This window comes from Sitodiplosis mosellana, unplaced genomic scaffold (genome assembly GCF_009176505.1).
Source record: "Sitodiplosis mosellana isolate CC-2019 unplaced genomic scaffold, AAFC_SMos_1.0 Smas_scaffold_3, whole genome shotgun sequence".
In the NCBI taxonomy this organism is placed as follows: Eukaryota; Metazoa; Arthropoda; class Insecta; order Diptera; family Cecidomyiidae; genus Sitodiplosis; species Sitodiplosis mosellana.
The window spans coordinates 1,758,257-1,781,313 of record NW_022595246.1 but is presented as its reverse complement, the minus strand read 5'-3'; the positions used below and the strand labels follow the sequence as shown (position 1 = coordinate 1,781,313).

Here is a 23,057-nt window from a genome sequence, read left to right as displayed (position 1 = left end):
AAAAATAAATTCAAGCTTAAACTAGAGAAAGGAATGAAAAACCGATTTTTTTTTTTAGTTTTTTTTTTCATTCGAAAGTTTTTATTTCACTCTCCTTCAATTCAATGGCATCACATCTTTTACATTCCTAAAATTTAATTTCTTTCATTCTTATTGTTCAAGTTCTTAATATTTAACTTTTTGGTTCGTCTTTTTGTTCCTCAACTTTTTTTGACTCTGATTCGACATGAGCGGCTCCAGTTTGTTGGATGCGAACTGTTCGTGCATTTTTGGTGTCAATTTCCTTTGGTGGAGCTCGAACGGTTAGAATGCCATCAGCCGACAAGGTAGAGACCACATCTTTGATGCTGCAATTCTCGGGCAATGTGTATCGTCGGCTGAAGTGTCGTGAAACATAGCTGTCGTCTTCACTACGTTCTTCATGTTTCGCCTCAATGATGATGTTATTATCGGCGATTTTCACAGAAACTTCTTCTGGTTTAAAGTTTTGCACATTCAACGACACTTGAAATCCATCTTCGGGTGTGCTCACGAATTTTTCACCTTCCCAATAAGGCAGCCGGTATGCAGTTAATCGACTTGGCATTACCAAGTCAAATGGATCCGTATTCCAAAAATCTCTAATCAAACTACGATGACTTCTGAATGGATCTTCCCAGAATAACGATGGCAATGATGCTCGTGAACGGTTTCGCACCAAATTCAATGTTGGATTAAACAATTTGGTGGCAACGTTTCTCAATTGTAAAGCCATTTTTTCTACTTCACTTTAGAACTCTTTAACTTTTTGCTTATTTCGAATTTGACTGTTCGCCGCAACACGATGCGTCTCTATTTATACCCGCAAGCAGTGCGGTAGAACACGCTTCGTCTCTTCGCGACCATTCTACACATATCGCGTGCGACGCATCGAATGTATCGCACATCGTTATAGCGTTTCGCGAAAATTCTAGCGGGTTCTGTGTGAAATGCAGTATACATGTTACTATTTTCAAAATAAACGCCATGCGATGCGGTAAATCAAATGAATCTGATGGGATAAAGTGTAAGCGATTCACTTTTGATGGAAAGTACGAGAAATTTCGATGACATTGAATTGGTGTGAATATTTGCTGCTTTGTATTGGTTGAATATTAAACTGGAATAATCAAAAACACTTGAGAGTACATAGATGGTAAGAATAATCTTCACCTCAATAATATTACTGATGGGAATGTACAATGTTTGAATCGATATAGAAATGAATGAAACACATTCTATGTTAAATATCGCGCGCAATGAACTAATTTGACAGTTCTGAAAATGTATGTGGTAAAATTGTGCGCGTGATATTTATCCACACTTGTCTTTATCTTTTGACAAGAGGCTCTTGTATACATATACATTATCATTTATGACATTGCCGAAGCTGGTGTTTTTGTTCAAGAGAAGCTATTCTACGCTCAAATTCTCATTGAGCCGGCCAGAAAGTTATTTTTCGTAGCAAGTAAATTTCTCTCTCATTTTTATCTCTAACAAAATATAATTTATCTATCGTAGTTTTCGAATGTTTTTTATGAAAAACTAACAATGAATAAAAATATCGGTTTGGTGATACGAATTGTGTGAAATATTTTTTATATTTTGATTTTTGATTTGAGAAAAAGAAATAAATTATAGAATTCATCGCATTAAGGTCACCATCGGTTTCTTATCATTTTACTCACTTGAAAATTAAATAATCAGAATGTGTTTTTTGGATTGCGAACATCTGTTTTCGTACTGAGAAAGGACTCATTGTTTCTACTTTTGTTCTCTTTGAAATTAGGTAAAAGAAAAAGAGCTTATCCAGAATGGGTCTTGACTTCTACTACACTGTTGGATCACCTCCATGCCATGCCGTTCAAATGACGGCTAAGGCTGTGGGCGTTGACTTGAACTTGAAACCTATCAATTTGGCAGCTGGCGAACACTTGAATCCCGAATTCATTAAGGTACGTTTGGTTTCAATTTCAGAATTTTCAAAGCACATTCGATGAGTATTGAGGCAGTGCTCTGGTTTTCTATTACAGTGTAAATTACTTCAGATAAGACACTTCAACGTATTGACTACATAAAAATAATATATTTATTATGAACAAATAAAGATAAAGAGTACCTGAACAATAGACAATCGACACAAATAAACCGCTACGATGTATTGTACAAACTCCGAAGAAAAACAATAACGCAATAACATGCTACATTTTTTGTAATGATTTTAATCGCATCGTGATTTTTCTGTAGAATCATTCACATTTCTTATTTTATTTTGCTGTCATTTCCAAACAGATTAACCCACAACATACCGTTCCCACATTAGTCGACGATGGTTTCGCTGTTTGGGAATCACGCGCCATTATGGTCTACTTAGTCGAACAGTAAGCAAACCTTCATATTATAAACACACAACAGAGAAACATCAAAACGAACATTTTCATTATAATTCCAGAACATAGTTATTCGTTATTATTTCCACTATTTCCAACAGGTACGGTAAAACCCGAATACTTTATCCATCTGATCCAAAGGCGCGTGCCGTTGTTAACCAACGATTGTACTTCGACTTGGGTACATTGTATCAATGCTTTGCTGGTTACTTCTACCCACCAGTTTTGGAAAAAGTACCACACAATCCAGACAATTTGAAGAAATTGGAAAATGCCGTTGGTTTTTTCAATACCATCTTAGATGGCCAAACCTATGCGGTAAGTTTAAACTAGAAATTCGAAATGATTGAACCTAAAACCTAATAATAAAAAAAAATTGAAAAATTAAAGACGGACAAGCTAAATTTTCTTTGTTTCGGTATTTTACAGGCCGGTGACAATTTGACTGTTGCTGATATTTCATTGGTCGCAACAGTTTCAGCATTGGAAGCTGCTGGTTTCGACCTCTCAAAGTATCCAAATGTGGTTGGATGGTTGGATAAATGCAAGGCCACCACACCAGGCTACGATATCAATGAAGCTGGTCTTGTTGAATTCAAAAAATTCCTCAACAGGAACTAAATGTTGCTTAGCACACTCATCATACGCGGGCAGTGTACTGAATAACAGTGCTCACACTTTTGGCGTATATCTTTTGGCGTGCTCACACTTTTGCACCACAATTGCAATATGGAGCAAATTTCACTTTGCCTTTTCATTCAATTAGTCATTCGAAATGACATAGTTCGACTTTTCTGCTTATTTTTCGTCTCGTCATGCATTTAATCGATTTTAATGAAGAAAACCAAAGCAATTGTCTTCCAAAATTTAAATTTCGTTCAAATATTTCAAAACATTTCATTGAATACTTCCTTGATTATTGTCTAATCACCTTAAACAAACCAAAGAAACATGCATTTGAGAAATAAATAAATATCTAACAAAATAAAGCATTGATATCAACATATTTTGAACTAATCCACGGTGTGTTTTCATTTTAACAACCCTTTAAAGTCATGTAGCACTCAGCTGTTGTCAGGTTTTTTCAGTGTCACCATGACAGATGATGGACTACGTAGTCGTAGTATCGTACTGACTGTCACTGAGAATTTGATCTAAACAAAATACATTTGCCGTGTATGCGTATTCGTCTGTTCGAGCTGATAAATCAACGTAGGGCAATTGTAGTTGTGCGGTAATTAAGAAGTAAACAGATCCACCTGAATGATTTCAATTAAACGCATCGCATAATACAAATCAGCCGAACAAATGAATGTGATTTGAAAGTGTGAGGTTCCAGTAACGAGTGCGAATAAAGTATTTTTCGAGTGTGTGACGTAGGGAAGATATAAAAAAAACGAAAAGAAAGGTAAAACACACTTGAGTTAAGTCGAGTTTATTACTGAAAAGTGTGAGTACGTGGCTAATTGAATTAGGATGCACTGCTTAAATGCATTTCGCATTCGGATGATCATTATCCTGTTGGCGGTCTTCATATTTTGGCAAATATTTCGAAATTGGCCCGGTACAGATGATTATACGGTGAGTTGCAACCAATTGAAATGGTATAAAATGAATAATAATGATTTTGATTTGGCATTGAGCAGAATTTATCACGTACGGTTGGCTCTCCGGTGATGGTGATGGTATTTTATGAGGCTCTGTGTCCCGATTCAAAGCATTTTATACTCAAGCAATTACAGCCATCGTATGAAAAAGCACCGTCACTCATCGATTTTCAATTGGTTCCCTATGGAAAAGCAACGGTACTTTTACACATCTGTTCCATTATTATTTACACACATTTCTTTTCATTTGATTTATTCCATTTCATTTTGTTTACACTGACGTTTAATTGAATTGCAGACCAACACAAATCGGGACGGATCGTTAAGCTTCGATTGTCAACATGGTGAAACTGAATGCGAGGCAAACATTTATCATGCCTGCACAATTGAAGCAGTCCAAGACCAAAAAGTATTACTAGATATGATAGCCTGTATGATAAGAAATAATTTCCGGCCAAAAGAAGCTATGATTTCGTGCGCAAAAGAGAATCATCTCGACTACGAGGCAATTGCTAAGTGTTATGACAGTCCACACGGAGCTGAACTGTTGAAGTTGCACGGGGAAGCAACAGCAGCACTACGACCGAGGGTTTCATTCATTCCAACCATAACGTTAGACGGATCACAAGGAAGACAAGCATCAATACTGAAAGATTTACTGGGTGAAGTGTGCAAAATTGTCGCTGGCCATGGTCCAATGCCAGCACCATGTCTCTAATCAAAACCTCTTCCTCGCATATAATGATCAAAGACTTTTTTAATTAGACAAAAAACACACACGTACGTATTAGATGACGATTGTCAATGTGACAGTTTGAAGAGAACATTTTTTCTACTTTTTTTTCTCGATCAAAAGTGAAAGTCACGTGTTTGTGAACATTTTGACGAGTCATTTATTGTTTTTTTTTTGCTCGGTTAAATTGTATTAATATATGTGAAATATCAATTCTTTTCTGTGCTCGGCTATGAGCGCTGTATTGTAGCGATAACAATTCTTATCACCTTTTGTGTTGTTCAAAATGACTTAACGACAACCGTGTGGTGGTTTTACTAGTTTAAACTATTTTTTTTTCTCGTATTTATAAGGTGTGAAACCGACCCTTGCATACCAAATATACAAGACAACTGCGATATTTATTTATGAATTTTTGTAGCTAAGAATTTTAAATAAATAACAATGCATGGAAGCAAAAGAAGAAAAATGACAACAAGTCCGAATCTTATACAATGTTGATGTTTTTATTTGATTTTCTGGTTTTTCTTTCAATAAAGTTTATTATTATGACAAATGCAAACATCTAGAGCCTATGAAGCAACCGATTATTGGAATTGTTGAATAGAGAATGAGTGAGAGAGTAATTTGTAAGTGGATTTATTTGTCGCCGATGTCCATGGGTGTATCTTTATCTTTGTCATCTTCGGATTTGTCGGCATCTTTTTGTGTATCATCCTCTTTTGTCGGCGTTATTTCGCTGAATAGATATTCATCTTGGTAGTCTTCCATGATTTGGCTTGATCGTTTTTCGTCCAAAAACATGTTAAACACCTTTTGAACATCTTCAACACTGACTTCAGTGGATTTGCGACGTTTGCACACCAAATTCGCGGTAGTAATCAATTGAATGGCATATCGAAGACTGTTTGTTTTTGCGATACGTGTCAAAACGGTGATTGCATCCGGATGCAGTTGACAGTCTTCTTCTTCGCATCGAATCTTCAGGATTTCCTTCACTTCAGCCTTTGAGTATGGAACTGTACGTATGATAATCATACGATCCAGCAAATCGATTGGCATACCATGTGGTCCACGGTAATTTGTGCCACGAATTCGGGTGATGCCACGATTTGTGGCCATCACAACCACCGGTGCCATTTCGCTTTCGAGAGCCCGATTCAAAAAGGAGAAGCATTCAATATCCAGCATATGCGCTTCATCGACGAACAACACACCCGGATTAATTTCAGCTTTGCCCTCTTCACGCCATTCCATCACTTTGTTATTGATTTGATCACGTACTTCTTGCTTGATTTCCCCGGTGTCGCCCGAAAATAGTGCCAAAAATCCATGCGTACGACTGTTTATGACATCAATTTCATGCAATGTCACCGTGTGCACCACTTCTTTGCGCTTTTGTAATTCCCCTTCAGGGCATTGAACGAAACGTGTTTGTGCACCGGTTGCATCGTAGTCACGGGCACGTGCAAAACTTCGACCAAGTTTTGTCACTTTGCCCGATGCTTTGTCAATGGTTATCACATCACCGGCTTGGATTTTCTCTTTCAAAAAGCATTCGATGATTTTATTACCCAAATCGTAGTTGGTTTCCATTTCCGTCGTTTTCAATGTGACTTTGCCACTTTTCTGACCCGTTCCCGTTGCCGGGCGATCAATTTGGATTTCAACCACTTCACCTTCAATGATTTCCGTCTCTTCTTTAATGCGAACACCAATACTTTTGCGCAGCGCCTGTGATAATGCTTCTGTTTTGCCCATTTCCAATGAATACACCTCCGATCCGGACATGCTCGTGAATGGGGACTCGGAACCGATGGCCTGGTAAAGAAATTCATGTTTGTTTAATTTTGGCTCAATAATGGGAATCATTGTTCCTCCTTCAATGTTTTACATACCTTTGCCATACCAACTGCGATGGCTGTTTTACCAGTACTCGGTTCGCCAGCAATCAAAATGCATCGACCAGCAATTTTCCCTTCACGAACCATATTCACAACAATTCCAGCAGCTCGACGAGCATCTTTTTGTCCGACCATACCTTGCGAAACGGATCTGGCCTCAAGCACATCATCCAAACCCAATCCACGAATGTGTGAGTGTGCTCCAATCCGTTCGATGCGAGTCACATCGCGAATTTCAATTTGACCCTCTGTCATTTTCTCTGAATTCTTTCTTCTGAAATGAATTTGATAAAATTAGAAATGGTTTTGAGTCCCGTGAATTGTTTATTTGAATATGTTTAGAGTGTTCTAGATGCTTGAATCGATGAAAAAATCAACAAAATGACGGTTGTTGATTGAATGTTGTCAGGGCCAACCGGTCGACTTGATCGATTTTTAGGTTAGGTTTTCACAATAACAGCGATTCGGTCGATTTTTTGATCAAATAAAGCATTTTGATGGAGAATTTTTCTCAAAATTGATCTAAACTAATCAAAACAAACATGCGTTGCATTAACTGATTCATATGGAGAATTGACCAAAAATGCAACAAATTTCTTAAAGCGTCACTTTTATTGAATGAAGTACTCAGTTCCACTGCAAAAATCACAATACAAACCGAATTTATTCACAACTAAGGGAAAATACGAACCTTTTTCGTGTTTAAAAGAATCTTTTTGTCGCAAAGACAGTATTTTTGCAATGATTTTTCCAACAAAATGTGCGTATTTCAAACAGAAAATGTAAAAACCAGATGTGACTACGATTGAATTGACGCGAACGCGCTTGTTTTTAGTTAGGTTACTGCAAACAACAACCGAATTGTCAAATGTCAGTGGGAAAGCATTGCGAAGTACAGTCACCGGTGCGTATGTATGTGTCTGAGTGTGTGTATGCCAAAAGAAAGCGAGCATAAGGCGATGCGGTGCGATAGGCGTACTAGATTTTCATTTGAAAATTGTGCAAAGAATTTGGTAGGTAGCAGTAGTACATATTTGTGATTGTATAGACCCCATAGAGTATAAACAACAACAAAAGCAGCACATCGAAAAAAAAGGGAGAAGCAGAGAAGAGAAGAAAAAACAATGAACACACTGAATCGAAGAAGTGAATCGGGTATTCGGTCGGCTGTGTGATAGACATATATGAGAATTAGATTTTAGTTTCGAGGCATCAGTTGTAGTTTGGTTCGCAACACAAACTGTGTTAAGCTCAAGCGGCCCAGTGTTGTTAAGCCATTGTGCATTCACAGAAACATTTTCTACTCACTTCGTTCTTCGTATTTTTGTGTGTTTCATTTCTGTTTTTTTTTATTATTGTTTCGATTCTCCCCGCAGAAGAAGGAGAGAAAAAAACGTATTACATTTTGTTGGCTCTTTGCACGGATTGTGTGTATTTTTCTGTCGTAAAATTGAACAGTTTACATATTATATGAGCACATACGGTGAACGTTCACTTAATTGTGAATATTTTGAGTGTTGAGTGTAAATATTTTTGACTGTAGCGAATACAAAACGAATTTGTTTTTTGTTCCGTCTTCGTAATTCGCGTTTCGATCGAAACAAAATGATGAATTAATAAAATTCGCTATTTTAAATTATCGAGTACGCTCCCAATTCAATAGCAGAGCGAACGGGATAGAACGACAACGAAGCAACAGCAGCAAAAAAGTGTTTATTCGTCAAAAATCGATAAATCATCGTTGTTCATTGAAATGCGATTCGAATAGTGTCGTTTTGTATATATACATACATCGAATGAAGAGTGAGCAATTGTGCGTTCGAAGCGAATCTCTGTGAAAAAGAGTGTGTATTTGTATGTGAGTGTGTACGTTTACGCTCCGCTTGAGATCGTATAATAAAGAAATTAATAGATTTTTCCATGGGATCAGCCGCATAGCGCAACAGGCGATCCCAAATGGATTAAATCATCCTCATACCAATTGCTTTGCATTGCGTTGAGTGTAACGAAGTAGCGAAGAATATCGTGCGTATGAACCAAACTCAATTCTCAATCACGTCATAAAGAGTCGACGATTCGAAGTCAATGTTTAACAAGAAATCAAACAAACCAGCTGCATGTGTGCGAGCATAAAGGCGTATTGTGGAACAACTTAACAAAATACAGAGAAAAAAAGCAAACATTTCTAAAAACAAAAACCGTGTTTGATTACATTATTTGACTACAAAACGAATTTTCTTGCAAACTGCCACATCGCGCTGTGATTTGGTACGCATATGTGTGACGAAAAAAAACGAGAAATAAAGCGAAAAAATAAGAGACACATAAATCTTAGTTGATGCCGAATATTGAAATTGGTTAGTGTCGTTCGTTGGCCGAATTTTATTCTCTCCTGTTAAATTCGTCGAACGTGTGTTGACAAAGACTACGGCTTGGTTTTTGTTATACCAATCACAATCAATAACAAAGAATACCTGCACAAAGCATATTCGAAATTAGTGTTTTTGTTCGCCAGCAATTGTTCGGTGCATTTGTGTGGGTGAAGCACAGATTGGTTGCCAAAATAGAACAGAACGAAACTATAGAGTGAATTCGTGTATACACAAAAAAACGAACGAACACAACTAAAAAAAAAAGAACACAAAAAAGAATTATCTCATTTATCAATAGATCTGGATCTTTGATCGATTCTCTTTTAGTTTACTGCTTCGTTTTCATCGACCAAAAACACTTGTACTTTGAAGGAGAATCGAATGTGAGAGACTCTAATTTCCACAATTTTAAATTCAAATTAGATCGGCAACTCGTTTAAATAATATTTTTGTACTTAAACATAAACACACCAGTGATCGTTTACTTAACGCCCCGAAAAATTCCACATCAGACTTTTTTCGATCACAACGTACAAACGAATTGAAAAGAAAATTAAGAAAAGACAATGGATCCGTTAAGGTAAGCATTAGCAAGTATAATAAACTATCAATTCATAGAGGCTAGACATGTATGCGGTTCAAAATTTGTGTAGAGAAACAATGTTGTGAATGAGTTTGAAAGTTTTCGTGGCGCAACAAACTGCATCCCAATGTCATGATAACAGAAATATTCGCAATTCAAAACTCGTTTTTTTATGCACAATATTCGTTGTTTTGTTATTCGTTCGGAAAATCATCTGTTGCGCGCTAATATATGCATGTTAACTAATTTGCCGTTAATCGCAATAACTTTGCAGAAAAACAACTACAGACAATTGAATGATGTAGTCGTTTTTATTTTGAAAAGAAGTTGTCGTAAAATCGCAGCAATTTGGTGAAACTTCAATTGAGAATTTATGTCAATTGTAATTTCGTAGTTTCATTTTTGTTCATCTGCTCGTAAAATGAGTATTTCGTCGTTGAATTTCGTTGCTACGCGTAAATCGCAAGGATGAAAAGTGAAAAAAAATCGAAAAGTGTATAATCATAGTGATTCACCTTTTTGAATTGCCCGTCCGCCAAAGACAATGTTTATTCGGAATCACAATATATAATGTATACAATCCTATGCTTTGACGTTTGTCACAATATAAGCGCCACCAATTCTATGGAAAATGAACTATGCAATACTATAGGGAATGATGATGTTGAACGTTTGAACGTTTTCCGAGCGTTCAAATTGAATACATTGGACTTATACGAACAAAAGAATCATGGTACAGATGGCGCTTTATTTTATGCAATCCATACACATTGTGATTCCGGTTTATTTGATATATTCATTCGAATGTGGAAGAGCGAAAAAAAAACATCTAAGCCGTTTCAATCAGATGTGATAGCCTTTTGACACAATATACTGGTTGTCCTCATGTGAACCTTGTATTTTCGTAAGCAAAAATTAATGTCGCACATTTTTTTCCGAATTTCGTTGGAATGCGATGATGGTTGTGAAGAAAGTACGACAAAGAAGAGAAAGAAGAATATTCTCACGTCATGTTAAACGAATGTTCGCAATTGAAAATCGTTATCACCATTTCCTATATCACATATTCAATAGCAATTAGTAAAATATCGAACGAAAAATGTGCTGGGCACAAAATCCAATCAATGCGAATGAGTTGAATGTGTCAAAGCAATTATTTGCGTATGATAATATTTTTTTTCTCGAATTTCCAAGTGTTGTTGTTTTTACTCGTGTGTCGAGCGCGTTCATTTGAAGGACGATAGTCATCACGGAGACACATTTATGTGTATGATCAATATATTGGTTATTATTCAAATGGTATTTGCTGAAAACGTTTACAGAAAATTTTCTAGTGGGTTTCGGTGTGCAAATTGGAATTTCATTAATTAAAAACCAAAAGCAAATCAAATTCGAAATGTATTTCCACTCAATTGACCAAGTTCACAATGAATAGAGTTTCGCAGTTTCAATTTTGTTGATTGAACCGATGTGTCAACATAATTCAGTTCAATCATCACGTATTATGCCATGCTTTCCTCCAATCCAGTTTTCGCATGTAATTAGTTCACATACTGTCACTGCTACTTCTGTACGGTATGAGTACAGTGTAATGTGTGTGCATGAAAATCCAATTTACTAATTGAACAGCATCTTGTTGGTCACATTGGCAGCATCTTGTTCGTGTGCAAATTGGAAAACTTTCTCTAGAGTGATATTTTTATGTTATCACAGTTACTCCGTGCCCAGTTTGCCACACATGGCTGATATGCAGCATATGATATGCTCGCCACTGCAGTAGTTTATTGAAAAATCACGTCGCCGCTGAACTGTTAACCCTATTACATGTATGAGCTGTGTATATATTCACGCGCGGGGGAAAACGTATCCATTCAGCTGACCACTCAGAAATGATAGATGCCCCATGTTAATTATGCGAGATCAAAATCAAATTCTGTTTGAATAATTTTGTTTTTGGTGTTCTATTTGATTTGTGCGTATTTTAATTACATATAGCACACAGTATTTCCTGTGAGAATCGTCTGCTGCTAAAATTATTTAGTGTCACATAAAATCGGCGAACGATTCATTAAATTAACAGTTATTAGATTGATGTTCAATTTTGACCATGAAAACAAATCAGTTCAATTCATTTTTGTTATCATCATTTCGGCGACGATTTCATTCATGGCATGAAATACGTAGTTCGAGCGTGTACACGCTCTAAATGCGTTAAAAAAGCTGTCATCAATGATCCTAATGCTAATATTAGCACGGTCGCTATTCGCTCGAAAGCAATTATTGTAATAATAATGGGATTTTCCTTTTCAGTATTACTACGGCGAGCGTATAATTTGACTTGCTGTCCGAAAAATTGACTTCTGTTTTTACAACCCGAACAACGCGTTTGAATTCGTCTTTCGGCAATTTGTACCAGTGCGTGTGTTCGTTTTATTTTTCGCCCGCGTCTCTGTGTTGTGACGAACGCGCACGTGCGATGGAAATTGGCTGCGTCACTCGTGTACGGAACTTTCGGATTGTTTACAAAAATAAACGAGAACGAGAGTGTTTTTATCTTGTTATTGATACGAGCAGAGTGGATCGATTCAAAGCACTCCAGTGGAACGATTCGTAATCAAGGAAGAATTTATTATGGATAGTTTGATGGCTTCAAGACCACTTAACTCGTTTAAGGAATGGAAAAAAAATGGCAAATACGCAACTGTCTTTGTTTTTTTTTATCAATTGTCGTTGACACAATGTAGTTTATGCGACAGAAAAACTAGGGCGATTTGAAAGAGAGCGGCGCCGTTGAGTCTCGATGCTGATTCGAGCAAAAAAATTTGTCACATGGAAATGCGTTCTAGATTATTAAATTTCAATGCTAGAATATCTGCGATAAATTGATTACATCACCGAAAAACAAGAGGATGCCACAAAGTTTTTTCCATTTATTTTGCAGTTATGAGTCGCCAAGGTGACGGTATAGCAAATTCACAAATTGAATAGATTAATAAATCAATTTTGACACAGCGGAGTGTCCGGGAAGGAATCATTTTTAATAGCCAATTCAAAATGCTCATTAATTTGCGTTGAGTGTTTTTGTGTGTGCAAACAAAATGTACCGATTTATTACGTAATTTACACGAGCCGCAATCTTCATGTGCACTATTATTGCCGTTCGACTGTTGTCCGAATGGATGTTTTGTCCTTTGCATTTTTCCATTAGCCCATTCAGTTAATTGGATCAATTCATTGCTTGACACATACACGCTCGTTGCCCATTGGAATTTAACAACAACAATGAATTTCATATGCGGGTCGTTTCAAAGAGAAAACATGACAAAAAAAAGTGCCTCACATTCAGTGAATGCCTGAATATTAATTTGAATAGATGTTATTGATATATCGATATCATGGTTGTTGTTGTTGCCAACAACAAACGTTTAACCTTATAATCGAGAAATTAACGCCGATTGTCAGTTGATTATAACATATTTTCTTTCGTCTCGTGTTCGATCTTACTCTAAAATACGACCCTTGTGCGAGCTCGTCGCGTTTGTCACGCCTGAGGAGAGAAATATTTCAAGATCGTCATCTTTAAAACCGTATAAATTAACATTCTTATCTTCAATCAATTGGAATTCGGCGAGGCACTAATAAATCATACTTACATTATTTCGATTGAATTTGATTCGTTAAAATTGATAAGTATGCGCTTCTACTGCTTTATGAAATGGGCACGTTTGCCTTTTTTCTTTGTTCACACGGAACCACTATAGAAATATTCGAGGCAGCTTTGCAATAACAAAAAAAAAATGCAATCAGCTGCTCGCTTGTCTACAAACAGCGGCAGACAACGCCAATAATGTTGGTGTGGTCCTAAACATTTTCAATCAACTGCAATTGAATGCAATCTAAATGTTTGCATACATCATTTAGCAGCAGCGACGGCAGTGATGACGACGGCACGAGGTGAATGTTGCCATTATTTACGAAATTTATCAATTTTTTTGCCATATATTTTAATTTGCCAAGCGCAAAGTTCAACCAGAAGTGTCGACACGTGAAAACGAGCTATCGGTTTTTAAGATCGAAATAACAATGTCTCGCTCCATTTTTGTTTTTTTTTCTCGTCAAATCTTTTAAAATGAAAAAAAAAAAAAAAAAAAAACAATCCGAAATTCGGATGAAATGATTTGTGATTCACGGAACCTGTTCGTAGTCAAAATAACAGCGGCAAAAAAAATAACTTAATTCATTGGAAATCCGTAAATTGTATGCAAATTGAATGGCGTTAGAAAACTAATAATATCAGCGATGTTTCTCTGTTTTGAATACTTTTATTGGTTGTTTGTGTTTTTCTGCTGTGTTTGTCGATTGAGTCAAAGCCTATTTGTATAATATTATTTCATCGCTTCATTTAACGCTATTCACGAGCACTCGGAAACACACAGAGTGCGCATTGTATTAGACAACAGATGAATATGTTCTATAAATACGATGACTTCACGGTGGGAGCATTTGAAAGTGAAACACAAGCAATTAGTATAGAAAATATTCGAACCGAAAAAAAGAATCATTTGAAACCGAATTGGCAAAACAGTTTCACTCTACATCGAATTTTCGTTATAGAATATATACACGAACATCATTCGATGTGGATCACGTGATGTGTGCCCGAATCCAATATTTCGTGCACATTAACAAACAAACAGAAGAAGAGAAAAATTGCCGATCCAAAGTGTTTGCTTCGGAAAATGAAAATGGCAAAAAAAAACTTGTTGCGTGATTCGTTGATGAATATTTTCACTTTGAACTCCAACACACAAACCACGCAACAAAAAACAAGAGGAAAAAAAAGTTTGACCTTGTTTGTGTTTTTTTCGACTTTTCCGTTCGCATTACATTCGTCAATGCTTTTACTTGTGACGCGTTTCATCGGAGCGAATTGCATGTTCATAGGTTGGATTAATGCGCCAATTAAACGGGCGATCGATAAACATTCCATATGAGTAAGGACAAAATGCAACATGGAAAATATATAACCATGGCAATAAAACGAAATTGTTGCTGCCATTGCTTTTTAAAAATTTATAAATATTTTCCATCGATAATGTCGTTGTTTTTTCCTTCGTTGCACACGCTCCATCATACGTGCATGATGACAACAATCAGTCGAACGTACAAACGAAAACGTTCCAAACAAGAATCGTATGTCATATTTCAGTACAGATAGAGCACATAATGGTATTTTATCGAGCCCCACTTCACTCGATTCAGTTGCATTGTTTATTATGTGTTGAAACTATTTCAGCGTGCAAACGATGAAGATGATTTATGCATTTGTTTGTAAACATGTTGGATTATATTGACATTGTATGCGTCAATCTGTTTAGGAAATTGAACGTGCGATACTACGAGGTGAAAATCAGTTTGGACACTATTTTATCGCATCGTTTGAATATGATCAACGAATTAAATGCAATGTATTGTTGGCTTTCAATATGCAATCAAAAATGATAGCAGACCGAGCGAAGGGAACAAAAATTCGTTTGATCATTGCACAACACGTTATTCATCCGTTCAGTATAAAAAAAACGTAGCATTGTTCACTATCAGTATTGACCGCATACTTTTTTCGTTACGAATACAAACGTTTTTTTGTTCAATAGTCTGTTGCTTTTTTTGTATTTGCTGCCGTGTTTCTTTTTTATATTTACAACAACAATTTAGAATTCATATCTCGATATCATCAACAACGACACTAACCAAACAACAATCATTTCTTTCATTTTTCATTACAGTATTGGATCAAGTGCACTTAGTTTAAACCAACGGTAAGTTCAAACCAAACAATTTTTCTGTTTATTTATTTCTTGTTAATTGATCATTAAGAATGGAAATTTTTCTCCATTTCAAAAGAATTTATTTTCAATTGGTTCTTGTTCTCTCTATCTTTTTTTGTTGTGACGCTCTACTCTTCGGTTGATAAATCAAAAAAAAATGCTTGAGAATTGTTGGAATTTTTCGAAAACTTTTTTTCTTCCATTCACACAAAATTACCTAGTTAGCAAGAGAAAAATATGCTGGGCTGGAATTCTAAGTCATTCCACCAAAATCGTTCGGAATTATTTTTTTTCGTACATAAGACCATATTGGAGTGAAAGAGAGAGATTCCACTATTTTTCAGCGTTCCACCGGAATTATATCTCACACATTCCACTCTTCCTTGAGTTATCGGAATAATTCCGGTGGAATGCTGAAAAATAGTGGAATCTCTCTCTTTCACTCCAATATGGCTTATATACGAAAAAAATAATTCCGAACGATTTTGGTGGAATGACTTAGAATTCCACCCCTGAGAATTCATTGTTCATTTTGTTGATTTTGCATAGAAAATTCTTTCGTTTTGTGTTCCATCGTGGCATTTTGCTCTCCCTCTCTATATTTTTTTTTATATGCACGCATATTTTTAATTAGTCGATTTTATCGGGTTGTAGAGAATTTTTTCCAAATCAAAACAACACAAAATGAATCATCAGCATTGTCAGCACCGACGGCGCTGGTAATGATGAGTATGAGGAAATTACGTGCGATACTTTATCTTTATAATGATATAAACATGACGAGTATATTATTAAATTGAGTGTGAGTGTCGGCTGAAGTATGGCCATCATAGCGGCATTCGCACCGTATCAACGATTAAAAATCCATTTGGCGAAGCCGATTCGAATGAATTTCATGCATGCGGGAACGTGATGGTTTTTTTTTGGCAAAAACTAGATAAGAATTTTATTTCAATCCATTGAACGGTGTAACCACGAGACTCCACTTCAACCATTTAGCTAAATTTAAATCGTTAATTGACGTAAAAATCCACATAATCAAATCAATTAATTGACACTTTCTTCAAACGCCCAAAAAGTTTAATGCAACAAAATCGCCATGCCAAATTGAAATAATTGATTAAGTAAAGAAAATTCACCGAAAGTAGATCAGTATCGTAAAAATCTCGTGACATCGTTGACATTTCGTCGGAATTTAATTCACTTAATTCTATGAGCGTATATAGTGGTCTCGAGCAACGCAAATAATCTCTCAAGTGTATACTTATGTTTCACAATCAAACCCAGTCTCAAATGACAGCCTGGTTGCACTCAAGCTATAATTTAATTTACAATTTTTACGACATAAAATCTTCATGTCGATCGATTACTGATAAAGAGAAATCAATAAAGATTTTGTTGTTGCTGTCAAAGTAAGTGAAACGAATTCGTCGCGAGTGACGAGCGTAACGATGACAAGCACTTGCTTCCATCCCTGGAAACACATAAAATTGAATGTGTAGCAAAAATCAAACGAAGATTCATTTGACCTTGATTCATATTATTTGCATGTTGAGTGCGTCACGTCGAGAGCATGCTATAAATTTCAAATAATTTTCCGATTTATTTCGACATGAATGAAAGGAATGGGCAGATGGGCACCCCATAGATGTTCACGATATATTTTTTACCATGATTGATTGATGGATTGATGGAATTTCCCCTTGTTTTCTCTGGTAAAAAAAACACAGGTTTGAGGAGACGGAAGAGCAAAAGCCAGAGGATGCATTCCGTGAAGTGATTACCAGTTGCCGTTCGCTCAGCTCGTACGAGCCAAATAATCTTAAGACCGCACTTCCACAGGTAATGTCAAGGGGAAAAGCACTAGATTTGTATAATTCAAGTAATGCGATCTAGTACAAAAATAATCCCAAATAATCCTTCGGAATTCTCCATAATTCTCAATAGTGCTCAATATTGCTATGCATAATACCAACACCCAATAGCTAACCATAACCGTATTTCACTTTTGTTTATTGGCATTATGCATAGCATTGTTGAGAATTATGGAGAATTCCGAAGGATTATTTGGGATTATTTTTGTACTAGATCGCATTACTTGAATTATACAAATCCAGTGCTTTCCTCTCTATTATATTATGCAATTAAGAAAAAGGAATTGATACCTTATTCCATTGTTATTTGGTGATTAGTAAAATTAATTTTGGTTTGAAGAAAAGCTAAACAATTTAGCTTTATATTAAACCATAGAAGTTTATTGATACCTGAAATTGATCACTGAAAATGATTATTTCCCTACATTGAATTAGATATTTGCTGCGACAACGGCTGCATCATTTCACATTGTGATTGGTATTTCGTTGGCATTTTCGGCAATTCTGGTGCCTCAACTCGAAAGCGAAGACAGTGATTTGAAGTTGGATAAAGAGCAAACATCATGGATTGCTTCGGTGATTGTGCTCTCTGTTCCGGTTGGTTGTTTGATTGCAGCTATATTAATGGAATGGCTGGGTCGTCTGAATACAATCAAATTGGCCGCTATCCCATGCGTTATCGGATGGCTTTTGATTGCGAACGCATCAAATATGATCGAATTATTGCTTGGTCGAATACTAACTGGGCTTGGCTCTGCAATTGGGACATCGCCAGCGATTGTCTATATAACTGAAGTGGCACGTCCAGACTTACGCGGATCATTGATTTCATCTGCACCGACATTAGCTTCGCTCGGTCAGCACAACTCATAAAATATATTTTCGTTTTATTGCTTTTTGTCGAGACCATAAAATAAAATAGAAATTTATGATTGCAGGCATGGTCATAGCGTACGCAAAAGGAGCGTTCATGGCATGGCGAATGGTTGCGTGGCTGACAATCATATATACAATCGTTCCCGTCATATTTATTCATATGTTTGTGCCCGAGTCACCGGTATGGCTGGTCAGCAAAGGACGCATCGAAGACGCAGCACGTTCACTGAAATTCCTTTACAAAAACTATGCACAACCCGAGCATACGGTATGCTTACTAATGTTAAATGAGCCAATAAATGCAATGGACTAATAAACATTATTTCTACTCATGCAATTTTCCACATATATGTACATTGTACACACACAGACTCAATCATTGGCGGATATGCATTTGGCTAGTTTGCAGCGTGACCAAGAATCGCGATTCCGGAAAAATATTCCGAAGAATTTCTCAGTCACATCGTTTACCATACCGATGCAAACTGAAAGCTACGACAGTTCGACTTCGAAATGGTCTGGTTTCTTCCGTCCAACCGGCTACAAGCCCATGATCATGCTGTTCTTCTTCTTTTTGATTCAACAATTCAGTGGAATTTATATTACACTATTTTATGCTGTCACATTTATGCAGGTAAATTGACTTGAGTCACCATCATAAATTCACATTTTCCATACCTCACACTTTGAACGGTGCAATAAAAAAATTTAGCTGGCAATAACACTTATTTCGAAATAACATTCATGAATTCCATTTTTCGTTTATTTCACACAATATTCAGGACATTGGCAGCAATGTGAATGCGTACCAAGTATCGATTTTCGTTGGTATCACTCGATTTTTTATGTCATTATCGAATGCATGGTTTTTGAAACGGTTCAAACGACGACCACTCGTGATGTGCTCTGGTATTGGAATGGCGATTGTTATGTTTGTTAGCGGAACTTTCACCAAATGGATTAAAGATGGTACTTGAGCACACGGCAAATATTCCGAAATCTTTCGTTAACACAATTTTTTCCTCTCTTCACACTTTTCTCAACAGGTACTTCACAACAAGATTGGGTGCCGGTTGCTTGTCTCTTACTTTACGTTTGCTTCTCCATGATCGGACTCTTGACGATCCCATGGACGATGACGGCTGAGCTATTTCCGAATGAAATTCGCGGCATTGCCCATTCAATTTCATATTCGATGGCAAACATTTTGATGTTTATCGCTATTCAAGTTTATCGGTAAGTTCAACCTTATAATTTTCGTGTGTTTTTCTTTCTCAAACCTTTCAAATTACTCGTATTTTTTTTCTATTTTCGTTTCGATGGGGATTTCTATAGGGATTTGTCTGCATTTTTAGGCGGAGCCTATGCTATTCAGGTATTTCACATCGAGATTGGGTTGCCGGTTGCTTGTCTCTTACTTCATATTTGCTTCTTTCTTTTTCTTTTCAGTACTTTTTTGCCGGTACATCGATAATTGCGTTCTTCTTCGCACTACTTTTCTTACCTGAAACGCACGGTAAAAAGTTATCAGAAATTGAAGACTATTTCAGAGGCAAACGCCAGAGTAGCAGCAGCAACAAGACCACCAAGGCGAAAAAACCAACAACCAATCGAAAACCCAAACAAACACTCCAAACTGTTAACGAATCCGAAAAAATGATGAACGGCGCTGAAAATGTCTAATGCGCACATAATTTTCAGCGAGGATTCCATCCACACACACATAAACACACACACAAAACATTTGTCCATCACACAAATAAATACAGTGCTTAATCGTTTTAATTTCGGTTTTAGATGATTTTTTCTTCTTCCTTTTTTCCTTAATTTTGTATTAGATTGAACGGTCTTTTCAAACTAATCAAGTTTTCTTTTGACAAATTAGAACTTAAGTAGAATTCCGTTCACAATGACAATAATGAATTATGACACAATTTTTTTTTTTCAAACGCACACACCCACGGAACGTGTAGTTCGAAAATTATATTTTAATTAATAGATAAATAAGTATTTTGAATGAATGGCCACATATATTCCAAGTTGATTGTATTTTGGACGAAAATGACGAAAAATGCTGAAAAATCTTCAAGCAAACAACTGTCATTTTCACAAAACATGCGAAAATTTGTTTGAAACGGACGTGCTGTGAAATACAAGCTAAAAAAAGTGCTAAAAACACGTTTTACAAACACACCGAAATCAAGTGCATACTTATTTTGTTAGCATTTTTTATGTGGAATTTAAAAAAAAGGTGACATTTCTCTTAGATAATTACTAATTTCAATTGATGAATGACATTTGATACCAAGAGTTTTTTTTATTGCAAAATTCTCACTACTTATTTTAATGGAAAAAGAGCAGTTCAATTTCATATTTTCCCCAGTTAAAACTTCTACTTACTATTTTTTTTTTTGGATTCAATTGTGTAGTGTATCGATCTCAAAATGTTGGTGCATCGATTTTATTTGAGGATTTTTTTTGTTATTTTATTCTGTACACAACATATAACCTGAATTGATTGATTCCCTAGACACGTTTACACATACCTATTAACAAACATACATAATTTTTCAGAGTCGTTAGCTGTTTTTTTTGTTTAATGATTTATTATTATGCATACCGTATGAAGTCATACAATAAATCCTCTCTCATTGTGGCTCGTGTGCTAGTAACGCAGGTGATAACACAACAGAAGAAAAAACTACAACTCTTCCCTCTACGTTAAAATATTCGATCAGTTAATTTAGATTTTACTTCGGAAATTTACCTATTCTATTACTAGTTAATTATCTATAAATTGTTTAGTGTACAAAACAGACGAAAAACAAAATATTGAATAAAGGCGACTTTTGAAAGTTTGTACGTATTTTTTCTCTGCTTGGTGTACACTGGTTTCGATCGGCATCATCATTATTTTATCGTCAAATATAGTCATCGGCCGTCGACTCGTACGTAAAAATGCTTGAAGCCCCAAAAGTTTTGGCAACCATAATAATCTCAGAGTGGTAAGTTAAAATGGTTCACATTTCCGATACAACACGCATCGATTGGCCAAGGGTTCAGCATATACCTGTTGCCATGGATGAGCTTAGGCAAGTGTACGCGGAGAGTGTGTGTGTGTTGATGTTGTTTAACACAACACAAATTCAACTCATCAAACATTCAGTTCAAGCTTTCGGCAAAGTTACAAAACAATCAAAACCGAAACCTTTTTCACAATAGCTGACACTCAACACCTTGGGCATCTCATAACCTTACCCCATTCAATGCCGATGAATGGGTTATGGTTGCTGGGTAATATTGCTCAGATTCATTTTTCATCTAATGCTGCTTTTTTCTTTTGAAATGTGAAAGTTCATCAATTCATTACAAATTTACATACCCATACATCCCATATATGTATGGCGACAAAAATATATATCTGAGTAGCTGTGCGGGTGCGACGACAGCTTGCGTATAAATTGAGTTACCGCTTTAATCGATTCGAAAAGATAGCTAATGGCAGTCGACGAGCATTGGAGTGAGAAATTAGTTGATGAGCATGACGTGCTGATATTCAATTGACCTGATTTTGTGTCCATAGGGTGGTTGCAAGAGATTGACTACAAGAGGGTGAATACAATTCAACGTTACGCGATGGTGACAGATTCGAGTGTTTTGCAAAAGAATATAATTTTAAAGCTTTCAAAAACTCTTCACAATGACATTTTCCATGTGCATTAGTTTGAATGGGCGTACTCCATGGAAGGAGGGAAAGAAAATGCTAAAGTTGATGTAAAATATGTTATAGTGCTCGTACAACATTCATTATTCACACTTTTTTGCAGAGCAAATACAAGTGGGGATGCTATTGTCTCATTCGTTATTTTTTTTTCTCTCGACTTGAGATGAGCGTCGCTCAATGTAGCATTTTTACTGTAATTTTTCACTTATGAGATTTTCACAGCGTGTCATAGACGAGAGACCCTCACGGAATGAATGGAAAAACGAATAGACAGTAAGTTCAAAGAAAAAATGTTTAAACGTTAAGAGCTCTATGCACCTCACCCGTATCATCATGATGTCAATGCTTTTTTCTCCACTTTTTTCTCGCTTTTCTTTTAAATGTAACAATTTTATTGGAATTGAAAAGAACATTCAAAAGTCCACATGTGAGTCGGAAAATATATGAACAACAATAAAAGTTTGTTTGATCTTGATCGTCATGTTAAAACTATAAAAGTGACTGATAAAATGTGAGCCATTCGTGCCAGAGAGCGCAGCGCACACAGGTAGTCGTTTTCATGAATTCACAATGAACAAAATATTGTGCGCGATTCGAGGAAAAAGGTACACACATATGGGAATTGGATGTAATGAACCCCCATATTAGAAGCGATTTACGCGGAAACGCTGTGTGCATTTCATCGTAAAGCAATAGCCGATAGAGGCGAACGGCAGTGAATTGTCGTAAAAATGGATGGAAATTTCTACATGGATTCTAATGAATGCAGGAATCATTTTATGTTTATCTCAGTGTCGAGTGTATGTGCTTTGTGCGAATGAACATGACATATTACATATTTATTATGGTCCCCGAGTTCCGAGAGCTGTACTGCCGTTTGTTTATGGTAGGACGAGATATCATAAGCTTGTGTGTCGTTTTCACCTACTTCCACCCACTATCTCTCAGTTCATGGCTTTTTGTCTTCTGTTTGTGATGTATTCAAGTGACGACAAAGAATAAAATGATTCGGCTCTTCCGATCACAGAATAGCGCACCGTATCATCGAAAACAATGCAAGCAAATTAAACACACAGAAGAAGAAAAAAATCAACAACAAAGCGATTCATTTGATGAGACTATGACACAGTTTTTGTTCAATCGTTTCG

General features: G+C 36.3%; 5 protein-coding genes across 8 annotated transcripts; 3 read left to right on the top strand and 2 right to left on the bottom strand.

The window, feature by feature from the left end:
• Nucleotides 1–44: 44 nt before the first annotated feature.
• LOC129565501 (heat shock protein 23-like) lies at nucleotides 45–822 on the bottom strand. The gene has a single exon (XM_055440459.1). The coding sequence runs from the start codon at nucleotides 752–754 to the stop codon at nucleotides 173–175; it is 582 nt and encodes a 193-aa protein (XP_055296434.1). The 5' UTR covers nucleotides 755–822; the 3' UTR covers nucleotides 45–172.
• A 239-nt stretch (nucleotides 823–1,061) lies between these two features.
• Nucleotides 1,062–3,397, top strand: LOC129565500 (glutathione S-transferase 1-1-like). 3 transcript variants are annotated; one of them, XM_055440458.1, is made up of 5 exons: nucleotides 1,062–1,174; nucleotides 1,808–1,973; nucleotides 2,311–2,399; nucleotides 2,510–2,726; nucleotides 2,838–3,397. In XM_055440458.1, exons 2-5 carry the CDS (start codon nucleotides 1,833–1,835, stop codon nucleotides 3,027–3,029), a joined length of 639 nt encoding a protein of 212 aa, XP_055296433.1. In that variant the 5' UTR covers nucleotides 1,062–1,174; nucleotides 1,808–1,832; the 3' UTR covers nucleotides 3,030–3,397. The 3 variants fall into 3 exon arrangements, with proteins under 3 accessions (XP_055296433.1, XP_055296431.1, XP_055296432.1); XM_055440456.1 differs by lacking the exon at nucleotides 1,062–1,174 and adding an exon at nucleotides 1,304–1,486; XM_055440457.1 differs by lacking the exon at nucleotides 1,062–1,174 and adding an exon at nucleotides 1,358–1,482.
• A 123-nt stretch (nucleotides 3,398–3,520) lies between these two features.
• Nucleotides 3,521–5,238, top strand: LOC129565499 (GILT-like protein 2). The gene is made up of 3 exons (XM_055440455.1): nucleotides 3,521–3,989; nucleotides 4,055–4,213; nucleotides 4,314–5,238. The coding sequence occupies exons 1-3, from the start codon at nucleotides 3,885–3,887 to the stop codon at nucleotides 4,731–4,733; spliced, it is 684 nt and encodes a 227-aa protein (XP_055296430.1). The 5' UTR covers nucleotides 3,521–3,884; the 3' UTR covers nucleotides 4,734–5,238.
• On the bottom strand, nucleotides 5,234–7,632 carry LOC129565498 (ruvB-like helicase 2). Of its 2 annotated transcripts, none has more exons than XM_055440453.1 (3): nucleotides 7,344–7,632; nucleotides 6,647–6,926; nucleotides 5,234–6,569 (listed from the first exon to the last, which is right to left on the bottom strand). In XM_055440453.1, exons 2-3 carry the CDS (start codon nucleotides 6,905–6,907, stop codon nucleotides 5,388–5,390), a joined length of 1,443 nt encoding a protein of 480 aa, XP_055296428.1. In that variant the 5' UTR covers nucleotides 6,908–6,926; nucleotides 7,344–7,632; the 3' UTR covers nucleotides 5,234–5,387. The 2 variants fall into 2 exon arrangements, with proteins under 2 accessions (XP_055296428.1, XP_055296429.1); XM_055440454.1 differs by having other exon boundaries at nucleotides 6,647–6,923; nucleotides 7,344–7,518.
• A 119-nt stretch (nucleotides 7,633–7,751) lies between these two features.
• Nucleotides 7,752–21,043, top strand: LOC129565497 (facilitated trehalose transporter Tret1-2 homolog). The gene is made up of 10 exons (XM_055440451.1): nucleotides 7,752–9,604; nucleotides 15,394–15,426; nucleotides 17,166–17,277; nucleotides 17,745–18,165; nucleotides 18,248–18,453; nucleotides 18,556–18,819; nucleotides 18,968–19,154; nucleotides 19,232–19,421; nucleotides 19,521–19,560; nucleotides 19,635–21,043. The coding sequence occupies exons 1-10, from the start codon at nucleotides 9,591–9,593 to the stop codon at nucleotides 19,866–19,868; spliced, it is 1,701 nt and encodes a 566-aa protein (XP_055296426.1). The 5' UTR covers nucleotides 7,752–9,590; the 3' UTR covers nucleotides 19,869–21,043.
• The last annotated feature ends 2,014 nt before the right edge of the window (nucleotides 21,044–23,057 follow it).

Coding starts and splice junctions, on each gene's coding strand:
- LOC129565498 (XM_055440453.1), bottom strand. CDS start 6,907: ATGACAGAGGGTCAAATTGAAATTCGCGATGTGACTCGCATCGAACGG. Junction 6,570..6,646: donor TCGCAGTTGGTATGGCAAAG/GTATGTAAAACA, acceptor TTTCTTTACCAG/GCCATCGGTTCCGAGTCCCC.
- LOC129565501 (XM_055440459.1), bottom strand. CDS start 754: ATGGCTTTACAATTGAGAAACGTTGCCACCAAATTGTTTAATCCAACA.
- LOC129565500 (XM_055440458.1), top strand. CDS start 1,833: ATGGGTCTTGACTTCTACTACACTGTTGGATCACCTCCATGCCATGCC. Junction 1,974..2,310: donor TGAATCCCGAATTCATTAAG/GTACGTTTGGTT, acceptor ATTTCCAAACAG/ATTAACCCACAACATACCGT. Junction 2,400..2,509: donor ATGGTCTACTTAGTCGAACA/GTAAGCAAACCT, acceptor TATTTCCAACAG/GTACGGTAAAACCCGAATAC.
- LOC129565497 (XM_055440451.1), top strand. Junction 15,427..17,165: donor GCACTTAGTTTAAACCAACG/GTAAGTTCAAAC, acceptor AAAAAAACACAG/GTTTGAGGAGACGGAAGAGC. Junction 19,422..19,520: donor ATCGCTATTCAAGTTTATCG/GTAAGTTCAACC, acceptor GGATTTCTATAG/GGATTTGTCTGCATTTTTAG.
- LOC129565499 (XM_055440455.1), top strand. CDS start 3,885: ATGCACTGCTTAAATGCATTTCGCATTCGGATGATCATTATCCTGTTG. Junction 3,990..4,054: donor CCGGTACAGATGATTATACG/GTGAGTTGCAAC, acceptor GGCATTGAGCAG/AATTTATCACGTACGGTTGG. Junction 4,214..4,313: donor TTCCCTATGGAAAAGCAACG/GTACTTTTACAC, acceptor ATTGAATTGCAG/ACCAACACAAATCGGGACGG.